This window comes from Podarcis erhardii, assembly GCF_964252035.2.
Source record: "Podarcis erhardii genome assembly, chromosome: 9".
Lineage (NCBI taxonomy): Eukaryota > Metazoa > Chordata > Lepidosauria > Squamata > Lacertidae > Podarcis > Podarcis erhardii.
The window spans coordinates 35002654-35018744 of NC_138512.1; the positions used below are offsets into that span (position 1 = coordinate 35002654).

At 40.9% G+C, this 16091-nt stretch overlaps 1 protein-coding gene across 17 annotated transcripts in view; it reads left to right on the plus strand.

Annotated features, from left to right (window-relative positions):
- Positions 1–9429: 9429 nt before the first annotated feature.
- Positions 9430–16091, plus strand: part of CBR4 (carbonyl reductase 4) — a 239934-nt gene continuing 233272 nt past the window's right edge. For 14 of the 17 annotated variants that reach the window (XM_081875461.1, XM_081875445.1, XM_081875454.1 and 11 more), the window contains exons 1-5: positions 10439–12266; positions 12521–12662; positions 13276–13396; positions 14074–14210; positions 15839–15973. In XM_081875461.1, the coding sequence (XP_081731587.1) occupies positions 12030–12266; positions 12521–12662; positions 13276–13396; positions 14074–14210; positions 15839–15973 (772 nt within the window). In that variant the 5' untranslated portion in view covers positions 10439–12029. The other 3 variants (XM_081875452.1, XM_081875453.1, XM_081875458.1) reach the window with 3 other exon arrangements.

Genomic DNA, 16091 nt, shown 5'->3' on the forward strand with positions numbered 1-16091 from the left:
CGAATTCATGCAGAAGCCTGATGCCAGCAATTAAAGTCTGGCGAGAGCATGACGTATGTATCCTGCAACAATAGCAACTGAATGGGAAAAGAACTCCAGGTGTTCAAATAAAGGTGAAGAATTTCCATTCAAACCGGAGGACTGCAAACTCTTTAGGACACATGTTGCTACACTTAAGGCATGTCTGATTATTTTCTATATTTTTATCCCTCTTCTGACAATTATTTGTCTCCTAAAGTGGCGCACATCAATATTGCCACCGGGCTTTCAAAAACGCACAAGGCAAGGGAAAAGAAGAGGAAAGGTAGAGGAAGGAGATCTATTACTTACGTCCAGAGCAAAGGCATGAGCTATAAGCAGGTACTTATAGCCAGGCTAGGCTAGGCTGGTCTTCTTGTGTTGGTGTTTGCTGCCCTGGGCTCACTGGGGATATAAATTCAATTAATCACCACTGCCATCAGTTGCTAAGTGAAAGTATTAATGCTCAAATGGAGGGAGGGAAGAGGAGCAGGAATTCCCAGTGGTGAAACCAAGATTTCAGCAGAGACCTCAGGTTAAGCTTGCGCTGGATGTGATAAGATTAAATTGCTGGGAATATTTCTTTTGGTGCAAAAGATTTATTACCTAAAATATTACTGTGAAACTGTATTATTTATTTATTGCACAATAAATATTCCCCTTAAGTCCTGAAATGTATACATATTTCTAGGCTTTAATGAGGTGAAGCAGCTCTTTTTCCAGTCTGTAGAAGGAACTCTACACAACCCACAACTTTTGCACTCGTATTCCAACAGATGTTTGTGATATATAAAATACCCATTTTATTTCTTCTGCATAGAAATTCTCATCAGAATTAACAGCGTTAAGATCCCAAGATCACTTTGTTCCTTATGGCAATCCTAATTTGCAACTGAGAAATGTGTAACAGCTCCTTTCACTGACTTTTAGCCGAGTTAATGTTTAAGCATCCTCATTATTTGAACCAACCCAGAGGTTAAGCCCCACAGAGAAGGATTGGCTAAGGGGGCAGAAGGGACTACACTCAACCGCACATCCTATTTTAAGATTAAGCAAAATACTGCAGTTGGATTGAAGGGTTTTTGGTATGCTGTGCATACTGTAAATAGGAAATTAAAAAGTGATGCATGGGGCAGGTTTTTGGGACTCACTTAGAACCTCTTTGAATAACCACAGACCTCTTCTGTAATCACCATACTTGGCTCCAACACACCTAACATTGCCCAGCACCTGCAGAATGCAAGGAAGATGGATGAAGGTGGTATGAGTAATGGCAACAATGGTCATTCTTTACTCAGTTATGTGTGGTCATTAAAGGGTTGAGGTCAGCTCCTGATGACCTGCTTATTGAACGTTCATCCTGATTTACACAAAGTTTGTGGGGAGGTGAGATGACATTGGCTATATTATTATTATTATTATTATTATTATTATTATTATTATTATTATTATTTTATTATTATTTTATTAGTTCAATTTTACATTATACATTTAAATCCAAACATTAATCATAATCATCAACATTGAGGATTCCCTGAATCCTTAGAATTCCCTCCATGGTTTCCATTATCAAACTTTTTCTACTGCATCATATAATTTCTCCATTTTTCTTAAAATAATCCATTTTACCTTCGTTTTTAATACATTACAAGTGTTACTCAAATCCTGCCAAAGTTTTTAGTTGTTTATAGTGTTCTCTTAAGTAAATTGTAATTTTTCCCCATTCCTTACTAAAGTTTCTATCTTCCTGGTTTCTGATTTTCCCGGTCATTTTCACCATTTCGGTGTAGTCCATCATCTTCATCAACCATTCGTCTCTGGTTGGGACTTTATCTTCTTTTCATCTCTGTCGTTGGCTACATTCTTGAGCGTTCATTCTGATTTGTTTGTGGGACATTTATATAACAATGCAGCACGTGATCACTATCCCACACTAGCCAGTGCATTTATTGCAAAAAAAGAGTCTTTTTTGAGGAAGTGGAAGTGTTGCACAACAAATCAACTTTAATTGTGCAGCATGAATTTTCTGGTATGTGATTGAATCTCCCATGAAAACAGTCTGGAAACACCATGAAGTCTGTAGTTACCTCTGTTTGGACTGTGTCTTATGCCATTTCACTTGTTCTTAGGTCCATTCCCCCTTTCGTTGTCCTTCCTAATATCACCATCCTTTCCTATCTGCTAGACTTGGGTTTTCTTTTTCCTCTTTGCAAACAGTTATCTTCCCAATACTGGAAGTTGATTGGCTTATATCTTCTATAGGTCTTGTGACTGGGTGTTATTTTTCTTAAGGCATGTAAAAATAAGATTAATGGGAGTTATTTTTATTGATTTTGACGTCTCAGTCCACCTTGGATTAGGGCAGGGGAACAAATCCAATTAAAGTGTTATTATGTTAAAGAATGAAAATGCTGCAAATAGGTTATGTGTTAAACAGCCACAAATTCTTTGATTGCAGGGGGATTAAATTTGCCCCACTGTTAGAAATGTTTATAGGTGGATCTAAAATGTGCCCAGGAGGACAATCTTTTAATAAAACGGCTTGGCATGTTTGAAATGTCCCCAAGGGGGTGAATGTTCACAGTAATATATAAATTAACAAATCATTCAAGCAATCATTTTAAAATGTCACTTTTCATCTTCAACAACTTTCTTCCTACCTCAGTAACCCAGCTGACAGGATTTTAAAAATTGAGAATAATCATCATTCTTTACTTCTCAACTACCACTTAACTATTAGTACAGTGGAAGAACCAATAAAAGGCTCCTTTTGTTGCATAGAGATGAAGCTCTTGACTAATGGCAGCATGAGAAAAAAGGGGGTTAGCCACAAACTTGATGCAAAAACTAAGAAGGATTTATTCGGGAGGAAATCTGGTACAGAAAATTGATTTTTGGGAACCGAGGTCTATCAATCTTTCCCCAAGGGTTATAGCATCCAACTCAATAACGATTCTTAAACAAAATTGCATTTGCCACTTCTTATAGCCTTGCTGCAGAAGGAGGGACATTTCTGAGCTGTGGGTATTTTGTTTCACTAGTATTGTGTGTTCTTTTTTCTACCAATTTTCTTAGGCTTAATTTTTAATGATATTTATTATGGGCATTACTTATGTACTGAAACATTGGACCAGTTTGCACATCTCATTATGCCATGGTTTAATGTGATCTATGAACCAGGCCGCAGTAAATCTACTTATTTTGGGAGTAAGCTGTATGTAATTCAATGGGATTTACCTCTGATTCATAGGATTTCAGCGTGTGTTAACTATACGGAATAAAACCTAGCAAAACAAAAACTCCAGATCCAGCTTTTTCCTGGGGGTGGGGGGGGGGGAGGATTGGATGTGGTGATGACCCTGCTCTGCTAGTGGGGGCCCTCTGTCCACATAAAGGTCTCCATGGCACCCAATGTAAATTCAGGTGTGCAGAAGTTACTGCTGGTGGTATTCTTCCTAGCAATAGCCAGCACAGGGTGTTTCTGGGGATCAGCCACAAGTGAAGCAAAACCAGCCTCTTTTCTTTTACTCTGGCCAGGGTGAGTGGCAAGGCTTCAGGTGTACTGTGTGGCTCTGCCGCTGAGATTGACTCTGCCACTCTGTTCAGCACTGTCAACCCCAGATGGTAGTTTAGGATTATTTCCCTAAGAATATAAAGCTGTACAAAATTGTTACTCAGAAGCAGGTTCCATGGAGCTTTCTCCCAAATAAACTTGTATAGGATTGCAGCTCAAAAAAGCAATGGACACTGTCAAATTTGCAGCAATTCCTGGGCTGGGTCAAATGATTTCTGCAGTTTGGGAACCCTTTGAATTATGGTTTGGAAGATATTGTGAATGGGACCTCTTGTGTCATTATCTTTGAAAGAGAAAATAGATGTCCTAATATCTACATACCATCTAATATCTACATGTCAAATAGTACACTCATGGGGGGGGGGAGAGAGCAACTACAAGAATAATAACATTTACTAATGATCAGGTTAGTATGGTGTTTTTTTTAATGGAGATGGACAAAAGATAAGATGTGTGGTCAGCCTTGCAACCTGAAGTGCCTGGTTTGAAACATAAGAGCTACAGTGATATTAATGTTAACTACAACAGGAAAGGCTTACACTCTCGTTTAATGGATTTTATGATGCACCATATAAGCTTCGAATGCTTCACTACCTTTTTTGGATTTTAACCAAATTATAGGCAAAGTGAATTCAGTGAAATAAAGCTCCTTTTTATATTTCATAGTCCGCAATCCTATGCAGGCATACTTACAAGTAACTATCATTGGACTCAGCTGGGGCCTACTCCCAAGTAAACATGCATATACAATTGTACTGTGCGATATTATCCTCTCACAATAATCTCTAGGGAAGGGAAAATGTACTATACAATTAACTGTGCTATGGAGCTCAGTAGTGAGGGGGAAGGTTAAATCATGCCAATTCTGGTTTCAGTAATCAGCTTTGCTAGTAGATTAGGGATATGTGTCTGTATTAGAAGGTGTAAATCTCCTGTAGGCTGGAACACAGGGCACATAAATAACACCACTGCTGTGAGTTCTTTGGAATATGTGAAGATCTGATGCCCGCCTAAGCCTAAGATGTGACATAATAAGGCAGAGGGTAAGATGGAATTTAGTTTAGATTTGTAGATGGATTCCATTGCTTGGATTTGCTTTTCATGTGGCTGTAACTCTGCAATCCTATGCATGTCTACTCAGAAGAAAACTGATTTAAGTAGGATTTGCTCCTAGGTAGAATTTATGTAGGATTGCAGCCTAAAGGCAGATGCATATCTTTAAGTACATCTCACTTGCTGACTGTCCAAGTGTCTAAAGCAGGGATGTGGAAGCTGAGTGCTGAATGCAGTTCGCAGGTGCAAGTAGATAAATAGATACCACTGTGGTTGGAAGGTAAACGGCGTTTCTGGGTGCTCTGGTTTCCATCACGGTTTTCTGTTACACCAGAAGTGGTTTAGTCATGCTGGCCACATGACCCAGAAAAGCTGTCTGTGGACAAACGCTGGCTCCATTGGCCTGAAAGCAAGATGAGCGCCGCAACCCCATAGTCGCCTTTGACTGGACTTAACCGTCCAGGGGTCCTTTACCTTCACAACTGTAATGTAGTGAATTGAGCAGAATGGAAGGAGAGACCGGGCAAATTTTGGCCTTGCACTGGGTGCTGCTGAATTTTTGAAGACCAAAGTCTGCCACTCGTGGCCGCCTGATGTCTACAGGACCACAGGCTCAGACACAGTGGGCGCTGCCACTGCATGTGAATCCTGGCAATCCTGCATGTGTGTGCCTGGTGCTGATGCCAAGCCTGCTCATCAGTGTCCCTTTGGATTTGGGCAAAGAAAGGTACAGCGGTACCTTGGATTAAGTACTTAATACATTCTGGAGGTCTGTTCTTAACCTGAAACTGTTCTTAACCTGAAGCACCACTTTAGCTAATGGAGCCTCCCGCTGCTGCCACACCGACGGAGCACGATTTCTGTTCTCATCCTGAAACAAAGTTCTTAATCCGAGGTACTATTTCTGGGTTAGCGGAGTCGTAACCTGAAGCACCTGAAGCGTATGTAACCCGAGGTACCACTGTATATAGCACTGCACAGAGAATCGTAAGATAGGGCTACTTGTCCTTAATCAAACAGGAGGGCACCAGGCTTGGTTATATTCAGTAGAGAAGGAAATGTACTCTGCATATATATTAGAGGCACTTTGCTGTTAGCAGAGATCCAGGTCATGCTAATGCAAGCAAGGGATTTTGTAGCCATGATTGCTGAAGGGCTGGAGGTCCAAGCATACAGTATGCACAGGTCCAAGAAAGATACACAGGTGAGCTGAAGTGGAAAATAATGTAGGATGCACACATGCGCCTCCACCAGCACCACACCACCTCCAGGATTCAACAGCCTGATCCCAGCTATTTCTTGTACTTGAACTTGGCACTTGCAAAAGGTTATGCTCTGCACACTCTTCTTTATTATTGGGTGGTTGGGCAAGATCAAAATGTTCTTCTAGTGCATGAAAAAAATCTACACGGAGAGCTGAGTGAATAAACAGCGTTGGAGGTCTCAAACGTTTTGTAGCAATTCTAAAACTCCGTATGAATTGTCCCGCAGTGCGATAAGAGAGGCTGCCCATGGCTCCCTCTGCTGTTCATAAACACTGTTCTTGCCTGTCCCAGGAGCAAAATCAATAGCACAAGGCATTTTCTCCTATGAACTGTGTTCTTGATGTTCCCAGTCTCTGCTGGATCGAAGAACAAATGTGCAAGCCAAACTGTGATACCCTGCGATGGCAGCTGTGTTCAGACAGAGGGCTTGGGATGTTATTAAATCACTGAAAGAAGAAAAATGCCACGTGAAGGCTGAAAGTGTATCCTTAATCCCCCCTCCTTGTATATCAGCATAGCAGGACAAAACCATACGTGATTGCTGCTTTTGTTCCATTACAATAACAGCTAGGCAGACTGTACCATTTCACCACTTCCAAGTATAAAAATTACCGGATCAGGCTGGATTTTGGGGTGGAATTTGAAATGTGCCAAATTCCATACTGAGAGCCATTCAGAACTTTCACATTACATGAAGATAGGTTTGTGATTTGGCTGCATTTGTTTTGTCCCAAAATTGCAATTTGCATTGGAAAGCAATAACTTTGAATCTTATCCCTCTGATCCCCCCCACCCCCAGTTTAAGGTAAGAAGAATAAGTGAACACATTTTAACATCAGAATTAAGCACATAGTACATTTATTTATTGCTGCTTTAAATGTCAATAATTGATGAGTGACCTTACTCTTTGTAAGTACTAAGTATTTAATTTCTTTAGTTGTACATAATTCAATTTTATTTGTTTTTATAGTTGATGCTTCTTTATTGTTTTCTAATGCAATTCTTACAGAGGTCAAACAAATCCATACAAAATTATACCATAGAGAGGGAGTCTTGTGTATTTGTTGTATCTGTAATAAAATCCCACCAGTGGGACTTATTTTAAAGTAAAAGGTTCAGGATTAGGTTGCTACATGCTGCAAACTTTCTCTGGATTGCACCTATTGTACAGCAACAGCATATTATCAAAACTGACATGACTGGGGTGCTTTGTGGTATTAAACATTGGAACAATAATTTTTGTCTGGTAAATTGGCTTTGGATTGTGCAAAGTAATACCTACTGTATTGTGAAAAGCTGCAAAATAACATATTTTTAAAGCTGCATTCTAGCCTCCACTATCCCTTTTCTGTTTTCTCAATTAGCACTTCTTTAAGAAATAAGGCAACATCTTTATTTTTACTGTGTAATCATTCGGTTCATGCAGGAAACATTGTTTCATGAATATCTTAACAGGTTCCTCAGTTTGCCATGCAAGGCTCCCAAGGACATGACAAGAGCACAATTAAACTGCAATTAAGTCATTTTGCTTAACTTTTTGCCTGCTGTCTAGCAAATATCCTGGGGTGTATTATTATTGCCCACAAGCATTAGCAAATTAGCCATATCCTTTCCCAGCAGGGATTGAGTCTGTTCCTTGAAGTCATCTTGCTTCTGCTTCTTTTGCTTGAATGAAAGTTTCTTCTTACAGCCAAATTGTTTAAGTGCTCGGGCGGCAAAAAGCCCCATTGAAGTTGGCAGTTATTGGCGGGCTACTTATCAGATCACAGGAATGCATGATTCTTGGAACAAAATCAATGTTTGACACATTATTCTGACACCTAGTGACAGTCCTTTAAACATCGGAATTGCTCCAATCGCTGTCAAATTTATAAAATCTGCAATATTTAGATTCAGCTTTGGTATGATTGTTGCTGTGCCTCCATGTGGATGAACACAGGAAGCTGCCTTATACCAAGTCAGACAATTGCTCCATCTATTCAGTGTGGTTTTTGCTGCTGGACTACACTTTTAAGGTGTTTTAGACAAGGGTCTTTCACAGCCCTACCTGGAGACTGAACCAATACTTACCAGTGAGTGGATCATCCAAGATCATATGGGTCACAAGTGGCCAGCACACCAGTCTACCCATGAACTCATTTTTTAAAGAGCTTTGTGTCAGGAGGAAATTTCACAGGTGTGCTTTCTTCCATGTCACTGCCTTGCTAATAAAAGAAATAGCACCAGCTCTTTAAAGATAAATTTGGTGGTGGTGGTGGGGGGGGAACAAGTTTGAAGCGTCTGCAGCTAGACTTGACTGTTTATAGTGGTTGGCTTGTTTGTGTGAAATCATTTGTGTGTTGACCTAAGTTTAAGCATGTCGTGAGCCATCTTTGCGGGAGGATGGAGAGTTTTTTGGAGAACAAATGATAATGGAAATATCCCAAAGAGGATACAGGATTCTGTTAGATCTTCTTCACTCTGTCCTGTCCTTCAGGAAGGTTAAAGTACTTTTTAATTTGATTTATAATCATAAAATGGTGACCAAAGCAGCTTCATGTCTAAGTGGGGAGATGATGAAAATAGAGACCGTCCGTTCCATGACGATATTTATATCCCGTCCATCTGACTGCGTTGCCCCAGCCACTCTGGATGGTTTCCAACGTAAAAACAGGATAACACATCAAACTAACAAATTTCCCTATTAGATGTCTTCTAAAGGTTGTATAGTTACTTATCTCCTTGGTGGTTTTTTTTTTTGGGGGGGGGAGTTGCCAGTGGCGTAGTGTGGGGGGTGCAGGGGGGGCCGGCCGCACCGGGCGCAACATCTGGGGGGGGCGCGCTCACCGCCTCCAGAGTTGCCGAAGAGCCTCGGGTGCAGGCTGTAGCAGAGCCCCATGTCTCGCGGAACCGACGAGCTGTGCGCGCGTCCGGGCTGAAGGCGTCCGGCAGGCAGCGGCTCTCAGTGCTCGCTGCTGGGCCATGTTGCATTTTCCTCGCCTCTCTGCCCTCCTCCTCCTCCGGGCAAGCGGCGTCGTTTGGGCGGCAGCGCCAGCGGCAACTCGCCTCAGATCACCTGACACAGACCTGCCGTCGCTGTGGCTACCTTACTGTAAATACCCCAGCCCAGGCAGCAGCAAGAAGAAGCTGGCAGCGGCGGCAGGTTAGGGGCGCAAATTACTTGCCTTGCCCTGGGTTAGGGGGCGCAAATTACTTGCCTCGCCCCCGGGTGCTGACAACCCACGCTACGCCGCTGGTAGTTGCATAACTGAAATCGCTTCTGTCCAAAGAGTCAACGCAGATGTATTTACATATTGCACTTTGCAACACAGTATATGCGCCGCTTTCTGGCAGGGGAAGGGATGCGGGCGCCACGACAGCGGCCCAAGAGATGCGACAGTAGGAGCAGATGAGAAATGATGCCTCCTGGGGCGAAGAAAGGCGGACAAGCCGCGGCTGCAGCGCCTAGTGGCTAACGCGCCTGTTTCCAAAGACACAGAGGCTAACCAGAGTCTGCAGTTCGGCCCCGAACATCCCAGCATGCACTGCGAGAGAACGAACTACAACCCCCAGACTACCCCTCTACGACGTATCTGGACCCCTAAGGATCATGAAGCGCGATGCATGCTGGGAACGGTAGTTCAAGTTTAAAAGTGCAGACGCCTGACGGGTAGGCCTCCGTCCGCCCGAGCTCTGCGACAAGGTAAGGAAAGGCGGGAAGGTACTCATCCCCGGCATAGCTCAGCTTAGACACCGAGTAAATGACTTCACACCGTCGGGCAGGCCAGGGTTTTCCCCCCGCTGCCCCTTTCGGTAACCCTCGCTTCCAGGATTCCGCTGGATTTTGTTCGGTGCTGCTGCCCCCTCGCGGCCTGCTTGTGGCGTTAACCTTTTCCAAGCGGCCGTTGCTCCAGGCGACGCAGCCGCGGCGTCCTCGGCCCTTTTAATTGCTTTAGGCGCATGCGCATCTGTTCGCTATAAGCGCGTGCAGAGGTCGGCGTCGTGTGGCGAATCCGCGCTTTTGCTGCTAAGGGACAAGGCAGGAAAGTCGCCGCCGCTGCTTTGCGTGGCCGTTGGGAGGACGCTCCTTAACGCTTGGGGAGAAGGTTACCCCACCCTCCTCCAGGGGAAAACCTAGGGGGAGCGTTTTTCTATAAATTATTATTGCTGAAATTTATTAAATTTATATAATGTGGATATAAATGACTGTTAGCTGCAGCTTGCAATTTACTGTCCAATGCGCAGCTGCCAGAGGAAGGCGGGGAACTGTGGCAACTTTACTGTCCTGCTCTGTTTTTCTGGTGGCGGGGTGTGAGGAGAAGTTTCTTTTGGGGCGTCCATTTCACATCTTGTGTGAAGCTGTTTTAGGAGTTGGGAAAAGACTTGGTTCGTGGCTCTTATTTCCCATCGACTTAAGTGGGCCTTGCATTTCCTCCTCAAAATTGCAATTATTTGCTGCGGGAGAAGGTCTTCTTACTCGAGACTGAGCCCCCACTGAAAAGTCGAGAACTTAAACTCTGAGGAAAGGTGCAGTCTTTCACAGGTCTGCTCAGAAGTAAATCCCATTGTGTTTAGTGGGGATTCATTCCACAGAAGTACATAGAATAGTAGCTCAGCAACTCTCCCATACAACCTCTGCTCCTCGCCATTGCGAAAGAAATGCTGTTATTAACGCTTACCTGGGTTGAAGGGAAAGGGCAGTTTCCACATTTTGCAATAAGCAGCAAAACAGTGATTTTAAAGTAGGTTTTAACCGTGGCACCTGCTTCAGTGGAGACTTTCACTGTTTATTACTTTTTCTCCTTTTAAATACATTAAGTATGGTTTAATTTATTTTCATATTAACTAGGGCTTGTTACCTGCTTGGCAAAAAAAAGCCATTGATTTAAAATTTTCTTCTTAACTTTTTGATAGTGGTTAGAACCTGAATATTTGCAGAAGCAATAACTATATATGTTTAGATAGACACACCTCCCTCTGCCCTTTCTACAATTATGCTGCTTTGTAGTGGCACCAAAGAATGTTAATTTATGTAGTCCATAAAACTTTACACTGCTTGATTGTAATAAAAAAGCACAAAGATAAAACAAGAAAATTTAAAAAAACCACAATAGTATTTTAAAATATACAAAAGTTAAAATACTAAGCAGATTATGTAGCTAGCAGTGATTTAGTAGACATGCCACATGGATTTGTATAACTTTGATTTAGCACCCACCTTCCCAGCCTCAAACTGATATGTGTTGTCTGATCTTTATGCTAACCCTTTTTTATTTCTCCAGACAATTTTTCATGTGACTGATATGTTTGGTTTAGAAACTTTGAAAAATTAAGTGAACAAAGAAGTTACTGCGCAGCTGAAAATCAGATTTTACTCTAGCACAAAACACAGGCATAGTTGGGTGTTTAAATATTCTCATTGATTTTCCATTTCCTATTTGTACAGGCACTTCACAATCGAAATGCAAAAGGCTAAGAGTATGCAGGCAATGCCATAGAAATAGACCGTATCATACACATCTCAGGCAGCATTTATCACTTCAAAGCAATTGCACTTCATATCCATTTCAGGACTAGTGTATGGGTTGTGGTTACACTATGTTTACACTAAGGGAGGCTATGTCAATATGGTTATAAAGTAGTCTCCTTTAAGTGGCTTGCTGATTTGAACTTCAAGCGCTTTAAGAGTTTGAGAGGAGTGCAGGGCAGTGTTAACCACACACCTGGCACTAGTTTTGTAATTATGTAAGCAAAAACGTTTTTGAGTGACACAGGCAGGTGGGCATGAATGGAATGATTTGCTTCTGTGGCAAAGCTTGTCTGTCTTGTTAGCCTCTTATGCTTCCTTTAATACGTTGCTTGTACATAGGTGCACTCTGTGTGTGTGTGTGTGTGTATGTATAGATAGATAGATAGATAGATAGATAGAATATCTATCATCTATCTATCTGCTATATACATAAAGATCCTTAGGTCTGTCTGACAGATGTGTCAGAATAATTGAAGTATTTCCAGAACACCCAGAAATCTGAAATTGGGAAAAGATGCACACCAACACTTCTTAAATACTACTAAGGTCTGAAAACAGGGTACTTTAATTTATCGCTATCAAAATAGAATATGAAGTGTGATGGCAACACATGCAAGCCAGGGTGCAAATGAAGCAGTATGTTGGGCCAGACTTAGGTAAGGTTATAATGGGTCAAGTCACATTTCTGTGGGAGTTCACCAGTCCCTGTTTTAATACTTGGAAGAAAAGGGTGACGTCGCTGGCAGCTGATAGTGCAAGAGTAGTAGCCAATTTGCCTTCCAGAAGATACAGACTCCAACAGGCTTTGGAATGTACAGCCCTCCAGATGTTAGACTGCAACTCAATGGTCAGTGGTCGGGGATGGTGGGAATTGTAGGCCACAACATCTGTAGGGTGTATAAATTTGGCCACCCCTGTGATATTACTGGCTAAAAGATAATAAAAGCAATAATAAAAAATAATTGCAAAACCCCCTGTAGCATGTAAACATTCTGTACAATTTATGACCCTTCCATCTTTTCATGCCAGTATAATAAATGTAATGCCAACACACATTTTGTCCGTCTGTACTATCAATATTTTGTTAACTGTTCATTGAAGATGTCAAGGGTCTGTGCCATTTTTGGAGGATCTCGGGGAATTGGCCATGCTGTTGCCCAACTGCTAGCACAGAAAGGATATTGCCTGGCCATTATTGCCAGAAATCTGGATAGAGCTCAAACTACTGCAAAGAACTTGGGAGGTATGTATACCTTAGTGTTTTTGCAAAATGTGTTGAACTATTAAAGTAATACATGTGTGTTAAATAAAGTAGCATGATTATTTTACACTGAATTTGAATCTTGCAGATCTGATAGTACAACCCCTACATAATACAGTGGTACCTCGGGTTACATACACTTCAGGTTATGTACACTTCAGGTTACATACTCCACTAACCCAGAAATAGTACCTCGGGTTAAGAACTTTGCTTCAGGATGAGAACAGAAATTGTGCTCCAGCGGCATGGCAGCAGCAGGAAACCCCCATTAGCTAAAGTGGTGCTTCAGGTTAAGAACAGTTTCAGGTTAAGAACGGACCTCTGGAACGAATTAAGTACTTAACCCGAGGTACCACTCTATAGTATAAGATAAGGGTCTGGTTAATAGTTGATGAGTGACATGGGGAATTGTTGGTTCTTTGTAATGTAAAAATGTGTACTTTGTCAGTATCAGACTTCGTTTCCAATCATATAATTAGTATATTATTTTCTAGGATCCACATGCTAGCTAACAGCTCTCTGTATTTATGATACTTGCAGTCTCTGAATGTTTTGAGAAAGTTTGTATCTTATTGCGGACTTTGTGCCAGCACAGCAGGTCATCTAGCATTTAGATGCGATGTTTCCAAAGAAGAAGACATCCAAAATGTGTTTAAAGAAATGGAGACAAGTTTAGGTCAAATAAACTATCTGGTTAATGCTGCAGGTATCAACAGGTTAGTTTCCAATTTAAGCTCCTATCAAAGGTACACTTTTGAAAATATCTAACATAAATAAATATACAGGTATAAAATAGTGTGGTTTATTTTGTTTTAGAGTTTAAAATCAAAGATTTAATTTGTATCTAACAGTATGCAGAACAAATTTCATTAGATTGATTTGATATTCTTTGATTTAAGGTAGTTGAATTAAAATATCATTATCCTAAAAGGACTGTTTCATTTGCTGCAGCCTTTATACTGATCAAAAGCTGATTTGGGAGGGGCTCTTTATCTACCTTCATCTTGTTTAAACAATAGCATAATCAGTATTCTGGGTAAGCCTTTAGGGATCGTTATAATTCACTACAGTTACAGGGTGACTTCTAGTGGGCAAAGGTGCATAGATAAAACATTCTGGAGTATCCCTACTAATAAGACAAAGGTTGCCAATTGACATTATTAGTCCTTAATAAAACAACATAGGGTACTCAACTTCATAATGAACTCATTTAGTTTTGCACTTCAGTGTTTTTCTAGTTTAAAACAATATATTATTATTATTAGCAAAGTGGCAGAAATTGTTAATTTTTTCAGTGTATTGTAATTAATTATGCTTGACTATATTGGCCTGTTTCTTTCATGAGTCTAAACAATAGTATTTCTATTCTCCACTGTCATTTTTTAAATATTAGGGATGGCTTGTTGTTGCGAACCAAGGCTGATGATATGTTATCCCAGCTTCAGACCAATCTTTTGGGGACAATGTTGACATGCAAAGCTGCTGTGAAGGGTATGATTCAGCAGCAAGGTGGAGCTATTGTTAACGTAGGTGTGTCTGCCTTAACAAATATGATTATTTTCAATTGATACTACCTTTCAAAAATCAATGTATGGTATGTTAACAAGTTCTCCTATATAAACGCATGCAGTTGAAGTTCTTACCAAAATTAACCACAGCACGTTGGGGGACATTGGATTGGAGTCAAATGTGCCTTTTGCCTGCTGCTTTTACACCTCAGCCAAAAGCGTTGTGCAATCAGAGTGTAACAAAAGCCAAATGTATTCTGCTTGTGTAAGATGCTCATACAGTAAGCCTTTTTCTCATTTTATAGAACTGCATGTTCACTCCCACTGTTCTCTCAAAAAGTGTTTTCCAGCTTCTCTGAGGCTGCAGTCACACACACACACACACACACACACACACACACACACACACCCTACCTGGGAATATGTCCTATTGAACTCAATGAGGCTTAATTCTGAGTAGATATTCATAGCATGACTTTGTAAAAAAATTAAAAGCTGCTTGTGAAGCAGTGGGATGTGGTGTCTGCAGTTAGGGAAAACAAGAGGGGAAATCTGTTCTACCTGCTTGCCTGCCAGACAACAGACCTCTCTGGAGTTGTGCCCATAAATGCAATTTGGAATTCATGGGTGCCCACTGGACATCCCAGATAGGGAATGCCTGGTCCTCCCTTGACCCAGTTCCTATAATCTAGTATGCTTGTTGATATAGCTATATTTTATTCTTAGCTTTTTGTTGTAAGCAGCTTTGGCAGTAGTGTAGAAAGTGGGCTAGAAATAAATAAGCAAATATTTTTAGGAGAAATTCTGTGATTTATATTTATGTCTGAAAGAGTTATCCTCTTTTCTAGAACCAAAGAGCTCCATAGATAATGCCTAATGGCTTCACAACAGGCCTTGGGAAACATACTGGAAGTGACTGTATTTTTAAAAATGTTGATAAAATGAAAAATCTCTGCATGTAGATTGTTTTAAAACACAGAGTAGCAGGACGAGTTAAAAGTAGGAGAAATATTTGAGCCACTCAGGGTTTTCTTTTTGTTTTTTTAAAAAATAGATTGACTTGATGCCAGGTTCATGTTATTTTGCATACAAGAAACAGATAAGTATAAAACCATGTGAGGTAATACAGGGAAATATCAGGGTTAACTGACACCATCTTTCCTCTTTAACCACTTCCTAAATAGGTAATAATAATCATATTTGTTCTAGTTGTAGACTTTTGTGAATTCTCTGGCACCTGAGAGTACTGTACACTCACTGTCTGAGGGGACAGTGGGGCTTGCTGAGGTGTGGGAAGAAATCAACCAGCTTGTTACCTGCTACTACTTCTAACCTTCTCCCTTTGCCCTATTGCAAGGGTTTGGGTTCTCACTTGTATTTTCATATGGCTGGGACTGTAACAATATCTGTAATGCATTAATGTAACAATATCTGTAATGCATTAATGTAATATCTGTAATGCATTAATGTAACAATATCTGTAATGCTTGCTTTTCAGCATAAGGCCATGTACATTAGGCAAAAAAGATAAGGCATTAAAAATATTTAATTAAAAGTTAAAGATCAGTACAGCTACTATTAAAAACGCCCAGTCCTGACTATAGTTTCTAAACTTTGGCTTTGCCTGTCTTTCCCTTTGGTTTATTTTAGGAAGTGTCGTTGGGCTGAAGGGCAATTCTGGTCAGAGCGTATACAGTGCCAGCAAAGCAGGATTAGTTGGATTTTCACGCTCTCTTGCTAAAGAAATAGCAAGAAAGAACATTCGAGTCAACATGGTTGCTCCAGGTTAGTTTTTAGTTCACCAACTGTCACTTGTGAATCAGTACGTAAGATCAGATGCTTTTAGGTCCTTTTATACTGAATTTAATTCACAATATTGATATCAGTCTGATAATTGCATCAG